At 37.5% G+C, this 14,380-nt stretch overlaps 1 protein-coding gene across 1 annotated transcript; it reads right to left on the minus strand.

Moving 5' to 3' along the window:
- Positions 1-386: 386 nt before the first annotated feature.
- Positions 387-8,424, minus strand: rhbg (Rh family B glycoprotein). Its single transcript, XM_085365307.1, has 10 exons — positions 8,221-8,424; positions 5,414-5,600; positions 4,495-4,645; positions 4,203-4,350; positions 3,745-3,911; positions 2,633-2,770; positions 2,203-2,336; positions 1,452-1,573; positions 1,088-1,161; positions 387-529 (listed from the first exon to the last, which is right to left on the minus strand). Exons 1-10 carry the CDS (start codon positions 8,396-8,398, stop codon positions 437-439), a joined length of 1,392 nt encoding a protein of 463 aa, XP_085221433.1. The 5' UTR covers positions 8,399-8,424; the 3' UTR covers positions 387-436.
- Between the last annotated feature and the right edge of the window lie 5,956 nt (positions 8,425-14,380).

Below are 14,380 nucleotides of genomic sequence, written 5' to 3' on the forward strand. Positions count from 1 at the left end.
AAAACAACATATTGTTGAAGAATAATAGTGGTAATATGTAATGTTCTGAAGGTATTTTTTATTAGATGTCTGTCTTTGGTTTGGATTGTCTGTAAAACTTGTATTTTGTAACAATACTTTGCTTTAGGAAACAATTACAAAGCACCTCATTTGGAAATGCAGCCTTTCCGCAGGCCAGTAGCACACAGTGATGGAGCTCTAGATCGACATCTAGTGGTTGAAACTGTCTAGATTAAATGGACACGTGTTCTTTTTAGTTTTAGTTTTTTGGGGATTTTTTGAAAAGCAAAGATGTGAATAAAAATGTAAAGCCAGCACATTTTGACAAATTTACATTAACATTAGTACAACATAGGTAGCTTTATATATTTTCTTAGAAGGGTCTATAATCTCACAGTGTGTGTGCCTGGTTCTGTCTTTCTGTGTCTTTTTGTGTCTAGTTGAGCTTCTCAGTCTCCTCTGGCTTTGCGAACTCTTCTGTCTTCACAGTGGTCAACTGGCCCTCATGACCTTCCTCGTCCCCTGGTACCTGACAGATAGCAGGAGATTATTGAGTTTCCAGACTTACGATATCAACTGGTCTCAAACATCCTTCCATTTCCCACTATGTCACGATTCAAGGCACTCATTAGTAGCTGCTTCTTGGTTTAATGGTATTAATTGTCTACTGGTTCACTGTATCTAAATGTCAGATGGATTGCAAAAATGGAACAAATTCTTTTAAACGTGTGGTAATTCAAATATTCATATACACAAACTCAAAAGCACCAAGGGCAACACAAATCTAAATGACGTCAGCCCAAAGTAATCAGATTCTGTGTAATAAACCAGGCTGATCATAAATTGTAGTGGTGAATTTGCTCCACCTGGTGATTCAACAGCTTTACTAGCTATGAACATATAACCGTCTTTGACATCTGATTGTTGGTGAAACACTCCCATCTTGTGGCAAAATTAGGTACTGCTCTGTTTGCAGCAGGGAAGTCTGAATCTTAAACTCCACGTAGCCTGTAGTATAGTTGCAGTGTTTCTTTGGCTGTGGACAGATACAGAGTTTAGAAGTTTCTAAAAGCTTCTTTGAACTTACTTCCCAGTAGATGCTGTCCTCAAAACACGAGGCGTCAGAAGGAGCTCCATAGATGGGCAACTTCATAATGAAACCTAAACAAAAGATTATCTGTATTAATCTTTTTTTCTTAATTAAGATTTTTAAGAAGTTATTAAGATATAAGTTGAAAGCAAGGTTTTGGGTTTCTGCTGACTATTAAATTATAAATCTTGAGATATCGTTTACATAACATTTTTTGTTTTTTACTGATCTGGTACCTCACAGGTCACAAAAGTCCAGTAGATTGTATTTTATGTTTTGTATCAGGTACTTTAAAAGTACCTGATATTCAATCAAAGGAGTATTAAAAAAAAAAAAAACTAAAGGAGGGATGTGAACCTACCAACAAGAAGCCCTCCCACCAGGGCCATGCCTAAAGTGACAGCAAGGGAGATGGCCTGAATCCCGCCTTGGGAAGATGCGCTTCTCCCATCAGGTGCCACCATAGGGAACACGTCTTCCAAACTAAAATTGGCACAGAGGAAAAATATCAAGTAAGTTCACATTTAATTTATAGAATGGCTGGATGGATTTTTCACTCTAAAAATCGCACACCTCCACATCCAAAATATTTCCACCCCATTGCAATCCCCAACAATGAAAGGAGCAGGTTGAAGAAAGCCTTCAGTTTTCTGCATGATGATTTCTGATTTGTAAATCATCAAAAGAATGATTAATATGTGTATATGATTACATTTTATATATATATAACATTTTAAATCAAATATTTTTAATGTTCTTTTATATCCTGGTCTTGACAGTTCATAACTTAGAACATATGCTAAAGTACATATTTGTTTTGTATTTGTTCTTACAAAATTATGTTTCAAATTCAATTTTCACTCGTGTTCTTTGCCATATGCTCTCAACTCAGATCGCTTCAAGATGTTTATTGGTAGTGCTCCTTTTTTCTCTATACTAGTAGAAGTAAAAAATTAGATGTTGCTGTGTTCCTTTAAATCAACATTCTGTATTGTTATTTATGTTCTCCCTTATCTTTTATTGCAATATTCTTTGCGGGGGGAAAGGTCAACATAATATTTGACCTTACACCTTTTTCTTTTTTTCAAACAAATACAAAAAGAAATTTTTACCCGTCGCCATAAATCTCCTTGGTAGCCAGAGAAGCAGTGACCGCTCCCACAATAGCGCCCATAACACCGGGCATACCATGTAGGTTGTGAACCCCACAGGTGTCTTGGATCTTCAGCTTGCTCTCCAGGATGGGCTGATGGAGAGAAAACAAAATGAGAGGATTATGTGGCAGTGTTTGTTTTGTGGATGAAACTGTTTTGTGGATGAAACCCATTCAAGTTAATAATATTTTCAGTAAAAATGAATTCATTTTAGTGTTTTTTAACCCACTTTTTTAATAACCTGAAAACATAAATTAGCACATACATATTTTTGAAAAATTCACCAAAATTGTGTGTTTTAGCAACCAGTTTTTGTTTCTTTCCCTTCCACAAGTACATCACAGTTCCTTGTCTGATTTATTAAACATGAAAACTGAATCATCCTTACTGAGAGGTACTTGTAGCCCAGAACAGAGATGATACCAGCCAAGAAACCAACAATCATGGAGCCAAAAGGAGTCAGCATCATTTCTCCAGCTGTTCCTGCTGCCACTCCACCGGCCAGTGCAGCGTTTTGAATGTGGACCTAAAATAGTGACAGAAGGACTTTTAATAATGCATCACATAATGCAGAATGTAAAGATTTTAATATCTGTAGAAGAGACCTACAAAATAATAAATGAACAGATGAGACCATCAGACGTGAGCACCAAGAACTGTAAGATAATTCATCTTTCTCTAGCATACTGGTTTTGCACCACGTGCTAGTAAATAGGTGGACGATATTACAGACAAGCTGATTCCTTCCAGTGATTGGTTTGTCTTTACTGTCAGCAGGTTGTGTGGCATGTCTGTCCCCTTTGTCAATTTCACGAGCTGTTTATATTTCCCTCTTTGGTTTGATTCAAATCAGCACGGGAATGTCTCGCCTTGACTTCTTACTGTTAACGGATGGGCTTGACAACAAGCACATGTGACTAACTGACAGTGTCATCTTTGAGGAGGGAGTGTACCGTCAGCTGACACGTTTGTCAGTTTTTATCACAAGTGACTCTGTCGTGCCCCGGATCAGCTGACTTTGACATTGCTGACAGGAGGGAAAGACCTAGTTCTTTCATTACTTTGTCTTGACCACACCCTCCCTTCACCGTGTTAATACTGATTGTGCACTTCTTCTGACCTCTACAGATGTTAAGAATATTTTTAATTATATTTTTTATTCTTAAACCTTTACCCCATAAAGAAGACATTTGACAACCTCCCCTAAACCATTATAATAAGTTTCACACCTTAGTATGGATCAATAAAAATGTGGATTGATGTCCACTAGACTGCTTTCTGTGTTTTACTAAGGGTAGCTGCATAGGCAGAGACCACCCAGGCTAACTTCTAATGCAATCTCAGTTCCACATCTTTGTTCCAAAAGGAGGCCTGAAATATGACAGTTTAGAAATAAGCTTCAAGGGAAACTCCTATTAGGCTTTCAAGTGGTAAAGAGTTAAGGTGAATTGCTTTTTGAAGCTACAATTCAAGTCATAAATTATAATTTTGTATCCTCACCATGTCCAGTTTGCCATCATGAGCTGTGAGGGCAGACATGGCATAAGTAGACAGAGTGCAGGCTGCCAGGGAGTAGTAGGTGTTCAATGCTGTACGATGCTGATCGTCTCCGTGAGCTGTGATGGCAGAGTTGAAGCTGGGCCAGAACATCCACAGGTAGAGAGTACCTATTTACAACCAGTATAGAAAAGACAACATTTTAATATTTCATCAATACAGTAGTTTTGATTTAAATATACACTTTGAAACTACTCAAAATATAACTGTTCCTGTTTCAAATACTATAGAGTGTTTCTATGTGTTGTTATTTGGGTGATTACAGACAGTTCATGATAATAGCGCCTGGCAAGCACCTGGCAGCACAAGTGACCAAAGAGTTACTATTAAATTAGACAACTATACATATAATAAGGAACATTTAGTATTTGTATTTCACAGAAGTAGTTGCAGGTGTTTACCGATCATAGCAAACATATCAGAGTGGTAGACTGAGCTGTTCTTGTGTTTGCTCTTGTCCAGCCTGGGTCGGTACAAGACTCGAGCCACCATCAGGCCAAAGTAGGCTCCAAATGTGTGAATGGTCATCGAGCCACCAGCATCTCTGGTCTGGAACAGGCCAGGAGTAATAATGATGAAAATAGGTGACAATTCAGATATGCATTGTGCATTTTAGGCCAAAGTCTTCAGTCCCAGTCTTTAATTATGTAGTTAATGTTTTCATAATATGAATATCTTTATACAGTAACTTACTCCAAGAAGGCTCAGCAGGATGAACTCATTGACTGCAAACAGTGTGACCTCAAACACAGCCATAACAAGCAACTGGACAGGACTTGTTTTACCCAGAACAGCTCCAAATGAGATCAGCACAGAGCCGGTGCAGAAATCAGCGTTGATCATACTGAAAGAAACAAAAATGTAAAAAAAAAAAACCCCAAAAAACAATTGAATTCATTCAAAAAATGAATTTCAGAAACATAAACTTCACAGCACAAAGACAACATAACAAAATACAATGCATCTCTTCTAATCCACAGATTTATTTTGTAATTTGCATGATGTGACATATTTTGTAGCATTCCAGTTTTTCTCAGCATTTAGAAAACCTTTTCAGTATGTTCATACTCAAAACTACTCTTGCTACCTAGAGTGAATACCAATTTTTTGTTTTGTTTTGGGTTTTTTTGCATTCATCAAGTGATAAGAGTATTGACAGTTTACTACATCCAGGTAACCAAAGATGTATTCGGGCTGCTTTAAATGCAGGATATGCAATTGGTCACACAGTGAAGGTGAACAATATTTCTAGGAATTGCTTAACCATGAGGCATTAACACTGCAAAAGTAGTTAGCCACTCCTATAGTTTTGACAAAGAATATTCTGTCCCCCTTGTCATAAGAAAAGGCTAAAATAAGACCTTTATTGCCATTATTTTATAGTACACAATGTGCCAGTCTCACAGGCAGAAATCAAGACTAGCTCTAGAATAACAAATGAAACTGATTTGTTTGTACATGTATTTGCACGGGTTAAATTGTTTGCACTCGTGTTTATGATTGTAACTAAGAGGATTAAGCGTCAAGAAAAAATTCTATCCTTATCCTATGTATTTTGCATATTCTGTATGTGTTTGGGTGCACATTCATATATGCATGGTTATCCACATACCTCTCCACTCCAACGTGGATTTTGCCTCCATGCATACCATGGAAGAAACCCTGCATAAGTGTGGCCCACTGTAAGGCTAAAGCTGCAATCAGGAAATTGAAACCAACACTGCTGAAGCCATAACGCTGGAGGAAAGTCATGAGGAAACCGAAACCAATGAAGATCATTACGTGTACATCCTGGAAACCTGGAAAGTGTGGATGAAAAGAGTTAAAAAATGAGAAACCAAGTGGTGAAATAACGAAGTACCTATGGCATTTAAAACATTTTCCCCTCATGTTTTTTTTTAAATCAAACTACAATTAATTTTTTGTTGGTCAGAGGAATTCCAACAGCACTTCAGGGAGGATATCACTCGCTTGGATTGGTCTGGAATGTTTTCCTCAATAGCTACTCTCAACAAACTCACTCAATCATTGCCAGCGACACTATGACTCGAGGGCTTTGTAGTCTAGAAAAAAACACAAACTGAATGGCTACTTACATAAGCTTTGGTTAACTGGAACAACAGGTTAAGCTGTGAAACATCCTACTGATTCTTGGATCATCACTTTATCACTTGTATTGTGTGAAAAACTAGCTTTTGCGACAAGAGAGCATATGAAACTGAACTGTCTAAACTTGCACCCGGGTGTTTCCATGTATGTTTATCTATTTGTCTGATATTCCCAAACACAAAATTGCACTGTGCTTTGCCTGCTGTCACTATGGTAATGGTTAACTGGCAGGACCATGCAGAGGTGTTGTCTTCATTGCTGTTTTGGCCCAGATGCAGTTCTCAGTAGTTCCTAGTTGACGCCATACAGTAAAAGCAATAATACGCTTCACTGGGTTGAGTTAGATTCTATTATTTGGCTTCTGCTTAACCTTTAGTAATAACTATATAACCCAGCTTATTTGTATGTTTCCACATTGCATTGAATTCAAAACGCTAATATTGTCACTCATTTATTTATTTCTACTTTGGTTTAAAAAAAAGAAATAGTTCAGGTAAACTATTGCACAAGAGTTTGTTCAATAGCACAGTTCTCAACTATAGTTCCTCGGTTAGATCATTTCTGTTTTTTTTCCAAACCTACCCATGCAAGTGTTTTTCCAGTGAAACTTATATGTCACTGGTTTTCATAAGAGCATATTTCAGAGAAAGTCCACATTAGGTCTTCATTTTAACTATAAGTTGTGACCTGTGTGTTTGTCTTTCTGGAGGACAGTCCAGTAAAACACAGGCTTTGTACAGTGTAAACTTCTATGTTTACTGTACATTTTTTTTCCTAAGAATGAAATAAGGGTAAACCATGTAGGTTTTCCATACACACAGGTGAAGTTTTCTTTCATCTCCCAGGATATTGAGGGTGTCAGACTTCAATACACCACTATGAACCTTTTGTCTCTGCTTATTTTTCTTATTTTATGAATTTTAATCTATTAATCCTGTACTGTTTGAGGCAGAGCTGAAGAAAATAGTTGTTATTTGGTCAAAGCTTTGTTAAAAGTACAGTTTGTAATGTTTCATTTTGTCCTGCGACATTTCACATTGATTGATGTGTCAAAATGCAGTGGCTATGCTAACCAACTGATAACAGTCAAGTTATTAGTTTAGCTCACCAAACACATTTCCCACGTGTGGGACTAATAAAGGTGTATCGTCCAGTGCAAAATTAGAGGGTCATGTAATAACTACGTAAAAAAATATTGCTGACCTTGTGGCTTTATTAGTTCCTGTAATTCAGTTTTGAAGTCACATGTAACCTAATTCTGCTGCAGTGTTCTGAAAGGTGACTTACTAATAGGCCAGGGCAGGATCAACACCCAAGTTAGCTGCCTGCAGGTGGGAGGTGGCTTGTAAAGACGAGGGAATTCATCTCCCCAGATTCTCTTCGCAGAATGCTGTCTGATTTGTTAACACACGCCCAGCCTAACACAAAGCTCCATCTTAACGAATATGCCCAACTGCTAAGCTAGAACTTTGTGCTCCCTGACTTCTAAGAACTTCAGTGTTAAGTTTACCAATGTAAATGAAAGAAACAAAACGCCTATTTTCCATTATTAAGTCTACAACATTTCATTTTAGGTTCGGCTTAAAATATAATTCCTTCCTGGAAGTCCTATATATTGTCCTCTTGTGATAAGCAAAATGTGTATTTTATTATGGCTTCATGTTGATTAAATATAAATAAAATTAAATGCAATAAGAGTGGAAATACAATCATTTTAAGTTACTACTTAAAACTGACCACAAATCTATACTTTTATGTATCCAATGAGTGCCCCTATAAAAGTTTTTTGTTGTTGTTGTTTTTGCCACTACTGGGCAACGTAAATCACAAAGTTAACAAATAGCGAGGACAATGTTTTTGCCTGCATGCGACAGCAGTGGACTGGAAGACATTTCCATGAAATGTTCACTCATAATGAATAGGACTCTTCCAATTAGGGAAAAGAGAGCTGGTGAAATGCAATTCAGCAGATTTTTCCCCTTTAATGCAGATGAGAACATTTGTGTTTTGTTGAAAAAACAGTTGCATGCAATGATGAATTACGCAACAGTCCTAAAATAAGTGCACAGTGAGGCCATGTCTCAAAACAACAGGTAACAAAGAGAACCACTTTAACATATATCGGCCTTTGAAACTCTTAAATAAATTGCCGATAGGCTTAAGAACAAGGCAGAGGCAAGCTTACTATTACTACAGTATTATTTCGTTTTTTGGTTTACACTAATCTGTAATATGCTATGTGCAAAAATAACGTTATATTAAGTAGGAGCAATGCACAAATTTTCCTTTCCATATCTACAAAACACTCACTTGGGTAGCGGTAGTAGAAATCGTTGTCATATTCACTGTGGTTCGAATGGTGCCACTTCTTTGCATCTGTCTCTTTGTCATACTCCACCAGCACCCCAAAGAGGATGATGAGGATGATCTCCAGGATGAAGCAGGTGATCGGCAGTTTCAGCCGCATGTTGGTATTTGTGTCTGTCATGTTTTCTTTCCGGTGAGATGAAGACGAGAAATTTAATGAGGCTTGTTCTTCATGAAATTAATTACAGCTCTAGCACAGAGCGTTGGACACACTGTCTCTCTCACACTCAGGGGCGTCCTGCAGAGACAAGAGGATGTTTTGTGTGAGAGTGGAAGAACTAGCTCACAGACAAACACAAGCGCTGATGTGTTTTTCATCTCTTGGGACACACCTACTGGACCTAAAATGGCATAATTAATATTATTCCCGCCCCCTTCTACTTTACTTTTTAAGGTGGTTTGAAGTGCTGGAGTTCAGCAAATACGTTTATAATAAGTAATAATCCAGTACTTTTGATAGATACAGCTTGGTAATTTGTGTTTCTAGTGTTTTAGACACTAATTTATGGCTAATAAGTTTAAGCTAGTTTAAACTAGTAGCTTAACACTTAGTTAAACCACTAGTTTATGGCTGCTGGATTACCACATTTTAGCCAGCAGCATGAGATTTAAGTGTCATTTTTATTTTCTGTGTGCACTTGCCATCATATATTATTGCAATTTGGCAGCAGCCACTCCTTCATTCATACAGCATACAGTTTGAGACAGTTTCTGTTCTGTATTTGTGTTTCATGCTAAAAGCAGAGATAATGCATGAACAAGTTCCTGAAAGTTCCTGAGACAATTCACTCACACACTCACTCTGTTTGGATAGGTTTGCCCACAAAAACTACTTTGCTGTGGTTACTGAAAAAATATACCGTTTGGTTATGAAGCACCCCAATTAGCATTAAAAAAATTAAGCCACTGGAGTTCCTGAATTAGCCACTTAGGGCTGACTCATATGTTTACAGATGGGTAAAGAAAAACAAAAAACAACAAATAAGAGGTGACAAAAAGTCCAGACTTAACAAAACTTAAAGCACAGCTCTTTTACTCAGTGTGATTGTTTTTAATGTACTCTTAATTTGATCTGTTATTGTATATTTTACACATGTTTGTATGGGATATTGTATTTGTTTTAAATGTTATATACCTATGTGGTATGTGACTTTTGTTGCTATGATGCCAGGTCTCTCTTGTAAATGAGATTTTTAATCTCAATGAGATTTTTACCTGGATAAATAAAGGATTAATAAAAAACAGTCATCCTGTCTTTGAGGATGCACAGCGGATCTTCTGTTCTCTCAGCGATCAAAAAAACTGTAGCCACCACGGCCTACTACTCATACAACTGTCAATTAAAATCACACAGGATGAGTTCAGAAGGAAAGGGGCAAGAAGCCAGAATCAGCAAATACATATAGGGTTTTATCATTTAAAAGATTTGTAAATGGTAAATGGCCTGCATTTGTATAGCGCTTTTCTAGTCCTTAAGGACTCCAAAGCGCTTTACACTACATTCAGTCATTCACCCATTCACACACACATTCACACACTAGACCATTAAAAGAAAAAGAAAAAACTTATTTGCACAAAGTATTAACACCAATTGCCCTGATTTAATTACAAATCCACTATAAATAAATGGGATCCCACAGGAACTCAACACCTCCCCACTGCAACTGTTGCTAGCACTGCAACCAAATTACACAATCCTATACACAGAAAATCCTTACATCACGAACAATTATACAAAGCACAACACCTAGTATTAGCTCCGACTCAGGAATTGCACCATACCCAACTATAATATTGCACCATTGCCAGGTGACAGAAAAACAAACCAAAAAAACAACATCCACAGTAATAAAACAAGGGCCTTTTATCCTATTTGAAAGTAATACCATGGAAAAAAAGGAAAATGCGGGGGGGTGGGGGGTGGGGGGTGGGGGGTGGTTAAAAAGCATGAGAAGAAGAAAATAGAATAAGTATCATATAAATAAATTACACATAATTATACTTAGTAAAAAGTATACATGACCTAAAACATTCATTTTGCACCTTAAACCTGTACTGAAAGGTCTGTATGGCAATCAAATCTTCTCTAACGAGTCTCTGTTTGAACACTGCTGAGATAAATGCACATAGTAGAAGCAATAATCGTGATATTCTCACGTGATAAAGCTACAGTTCTTCAGCTGCTGCATTGCTTATCATGACTTTGTAGCATCCCACAAGCACATTTGCGCATAACCACAGTTCTGCATCAGAACAAGAGAGAAACGATGAGCCTCGCTACTACTTCCAATATATACTATTCCTTCTATCTCCTGGTTCCAAATAGAGTCTGTTTTGAAAGGTCACTGTCCCTTTGATAAGTTACAGCCAGGGCTTAAATAAATGTGGGACCATAAAAGTACTGACACCATCAAGGATCAGTGGGTTTCTAGTTGGGCCATCTGCAGTTTTATTTACACAGTGGAAGATGAAACAGATTACAGTGGTTTCCTGCGTGGCGTTCTCACTTGGGGTTGGCTCTCACAGTGGTGTTTTTGTGTCTGCTTAGGTGTAGCAAACTTAATTAAAAACGTATAGATAATATCTTATTTCATAGTGTAATCTTCACATTTTTTTTTATCCAAACACAATCTCTGTTGATTCACCCATTAATTATATTCACAGTATGGCCCCTATAGCCAGTGTAGCCAAAGGTAGTGTGGCCACTATTAACTCTTCTCCAGCAGATTGTACCAAGCAGCAGGAAAAACCTGATCACTAGGTGCCCGTGAGGAGGACGTGTAGTCCTAAACAGAGGCCCACAGCACACGACCAACCCATTCATGTCTCTCATCCTTGTCCCCCAGTCTGTGACACACCCACTGAAGAGACGGTAACCATCCTATTTTGGATAGAGCAAAATGTGACTAAATAGTTTAGACCAGGAAGCAAATGTAACAGTGTAGTATTATTCCACTTGCCACAAATGTTACTGCAACCTAGCCTCACCTAACTGGCCACACCAGGGGGTGTGGCCAGTTAGGTGAGGCTGGCTGCAGTAATCGCTGCCAGTCTGCCGTAGCCGTACGACAGTGTGCTATGCGGAGTGGTGTGGGGTCAGCCCTTTGATCTGATACAACACCGTTGTGCCCATTCAGGAAATAAAGTAGCAAGGATAGATCAGAGACTCCTTGTCTTCTTAAAAACGCAACACAACGCAGAGTCGAGGAGTCTGTTTGGGCTGAACTGTTGCAGCGGGGTGAAGCAGAAACCGGTTACACAAAGTTGCAGTCTTACACGCCTCTCTGCAGCTTCGTTCCTCTTGTTATTCCCCTAAAACCATATCCCCTTAGAGACTGTGTCTGCTCTGAATGTGTGCTAAAGAGTAAAACAGTAAAATGTGAAACATTAAGCATTAGGTCTCTTTCTTCTGAGTCCTTGTTAGTACAAAAACGAATAATCTCCTGTTACTGCTGCTTAATGCAATTTACCGCAACACTTGCATGCACGTACATTTCACACTTTAAAGAGGTCTCAAACAAAGACCTGCTAATTCACTTCTTATGCTTTTGGCATCCTACTTATGTTGCCAGACTTTAATCACATACAAAAAGACAAGATAAGGCAAAATGGCAATGTCCATCTCCGCCTGGTGAGACATCTATAAACTGGTGCTCACTGCTTTGTACTTTTAATGGATTAAAGTTTAGTAGACTGCATCAGTTTGTTGGAAGATGTAATTACACACTAATCAATGTATGTTTATGGGAACAATATGACTGATTGCACCTAAATAGCATCATACCTTAAATTTATGGAGTGACCATAGATATCAGTGCTGATTTTTTCCCCCACAATTGCAAGTTTTCTTCCTTTTACAATAGAATGTCTGATATCTGAAATGAGAGAGTTCAACAGAAACAACAGAAAATTAATTCACCAATGTTGGTATCACTCTTTTTTATGTAAAAATCATTCCCATGAGTGTTATCACTCAGGCATTTTTTCCCAGAATCAGTAAACTAAAACCACAAGAGCATAGACCATTTGCTACGCTGTTTACACTGACAGAGCTGTGACAGACACGAGAGAAAACAGCTATATATTTGTGAAAGGACTGGACAAGCTGAGGTTGTACAAAGCTAAAGGAAAATTTCATGTGCCTTCTCTTCCTCTTGCTATAATGTTTCATAACATATGTCACTCACACCTGTATCTTCATCTTCTATCAGCACAGGCTGCTTTTTCTTCGGAGCTGGCAAGAATGCAGTTATGTTTTTGAAGTATTTAAACTATTACCACGAGACACCAGGAGAGTCAAAGAGAAGCCATAAACTATGCAGATACAGATAACTCTTTCTGCCAGGTTCCTGTCACAAAATCAAAACATCACTGATCGGTATTCTCCTGCATTTCATTCAGTCACATGATGTCATGTGACTAATTCAACATTATATAGTAATATAAGCTTTATGTCAATGAAAATATTTAAATTAACTGTGAATTCCTATGTGTGACATAATATTATTTGTTATTCCTCTGTACCAAAGATTTAATCTAATATGTTGCTTTTTGAGCTGAAGTCATAGAAAAAAATATTATATTCACAAATATGCACTCTTTAATGCGTAATTGAGTCTTCCAACAGCTAATCTTTTTGTAAATTTAGAATTAGTATCAGTGTTGGCCCGCAATCTTAAATGGAAAACCACCATTCTATTTGGCTTTTATGTGTGTGGCACCACACACATAAAAGTTTTGAGTTTGTGTGCCATGGAGGTCTTTTTAATTCATATCTGCACCTCCAGAAACCAAATATGAAAGATCAGGCTTGCAACTACTGTTTCTATCTGTTCATGTTTCTAAAGTAGAATCACTGTTGCAGTCACTCTGAAGGCTCTTTAGGCTGGTTTCCAGCTTTGCTTTGCATTTTTGGCTTTATGTTCATATGTTAACAAGTACAAGAAAGATCGTATCCCCCTTAAACTTTAACTTCAAGTTTAATGTGTAATACATTCCTTTCTTTAATTTCGAGCCCAACACTGCTCTGAAATGAGCTTCATGACTCATCAACTTGGTTTCCTTTAAAGCCTCCTCCAGAGTAAATACCTAAATATCTCCTTTCGTGCCTTCTAACAAAAAACAGAAACATTTAATTCAACATTCAAGCAAGTATAGTGTTGTTTATGGGAAAAAAGCCCCATTAGATATGTCATGTTTTATGATTTATAATCCCAATGAAACATAAAACTTCAGAGGTAAGGACCTACATGCAGACATGCCTCATCTTGTCTTTGCTCTTGAACTGATCCTGTTCCTCATCGCTTTATCTTAGCCGTTAGAGGTTTACATTTAAAATCAACAAGCTTTCTAAACTTGAAGCTGAAACTTTGATTAAAGTTCACAACTGCTGCTGCTGTTTGCAGGAAAATGACAACATAGAGACCTCTCAGCTATATGAATGTGATGAGTGATGTGCAACAGTCTGAAACAGAAACTGAATGAGAAAGATCTTGTTAGAAATGTAAAAAAGAGAGGGTTGTTTAGATATCACAGGGAAACTGACATCTATCTCAACAAATGCAATCTAAACCTGGGACAGCAACAAAGAGACATAAAAGAAAATTAAAGTTTTATATAAAACAAACAAGGAAATGATTTACAACCAATATAGGGAATGAATCCCCTTCTCTAATAAGCATCCATTACTTTAGAGAAAAAAAATCATTATTTATCATGGCAGTGAGATCAATATCAGTAAATCAGTATTTATCACATTACTGTAACTCCTTGTATGTCAGTGTTAGCCAGTCCTCCGTGTCTCAAAATGCTGCTGCACGACTTTTAACTAGAACACAGAAGAAAGAGCATATTACTCAAGATTTATCCTCACATCAATGGCCAGCTTTCCATTTTAGAGTTCATTATAAAATTATTTTCTTTGTTTTAAAGTGTATAAATGGATAATACAACGTGGCACAGAGCAGGTAAACCCAAGCTGACATATATCCACATATCGCTCTTCACAATCAAAACATCTTGATAATCCTTAGCCTTGCAACTTTCAGTGTTTATTTAAATGGGATTAACCTGCAAGTGATGCATGTGTAAATCTCACTCCAAC

Source organism: Diplotaxodon limnothrissa, linkage group LG11 (genome assembly GCF_057381915.1).
Source record: "Diplotaxodon limnothrissa isolate DT_005_m linkage group LG11, D_limnothrissa_male_GT1.1, whole genome shotgun sequence".
Lineage (NCBI taxonomy): Eukaryota > Metazoa > Chordata > Actinopteri > Cichliformes > Cichlidae > Diplotaxodon > Diplotaxodon limnothrissa.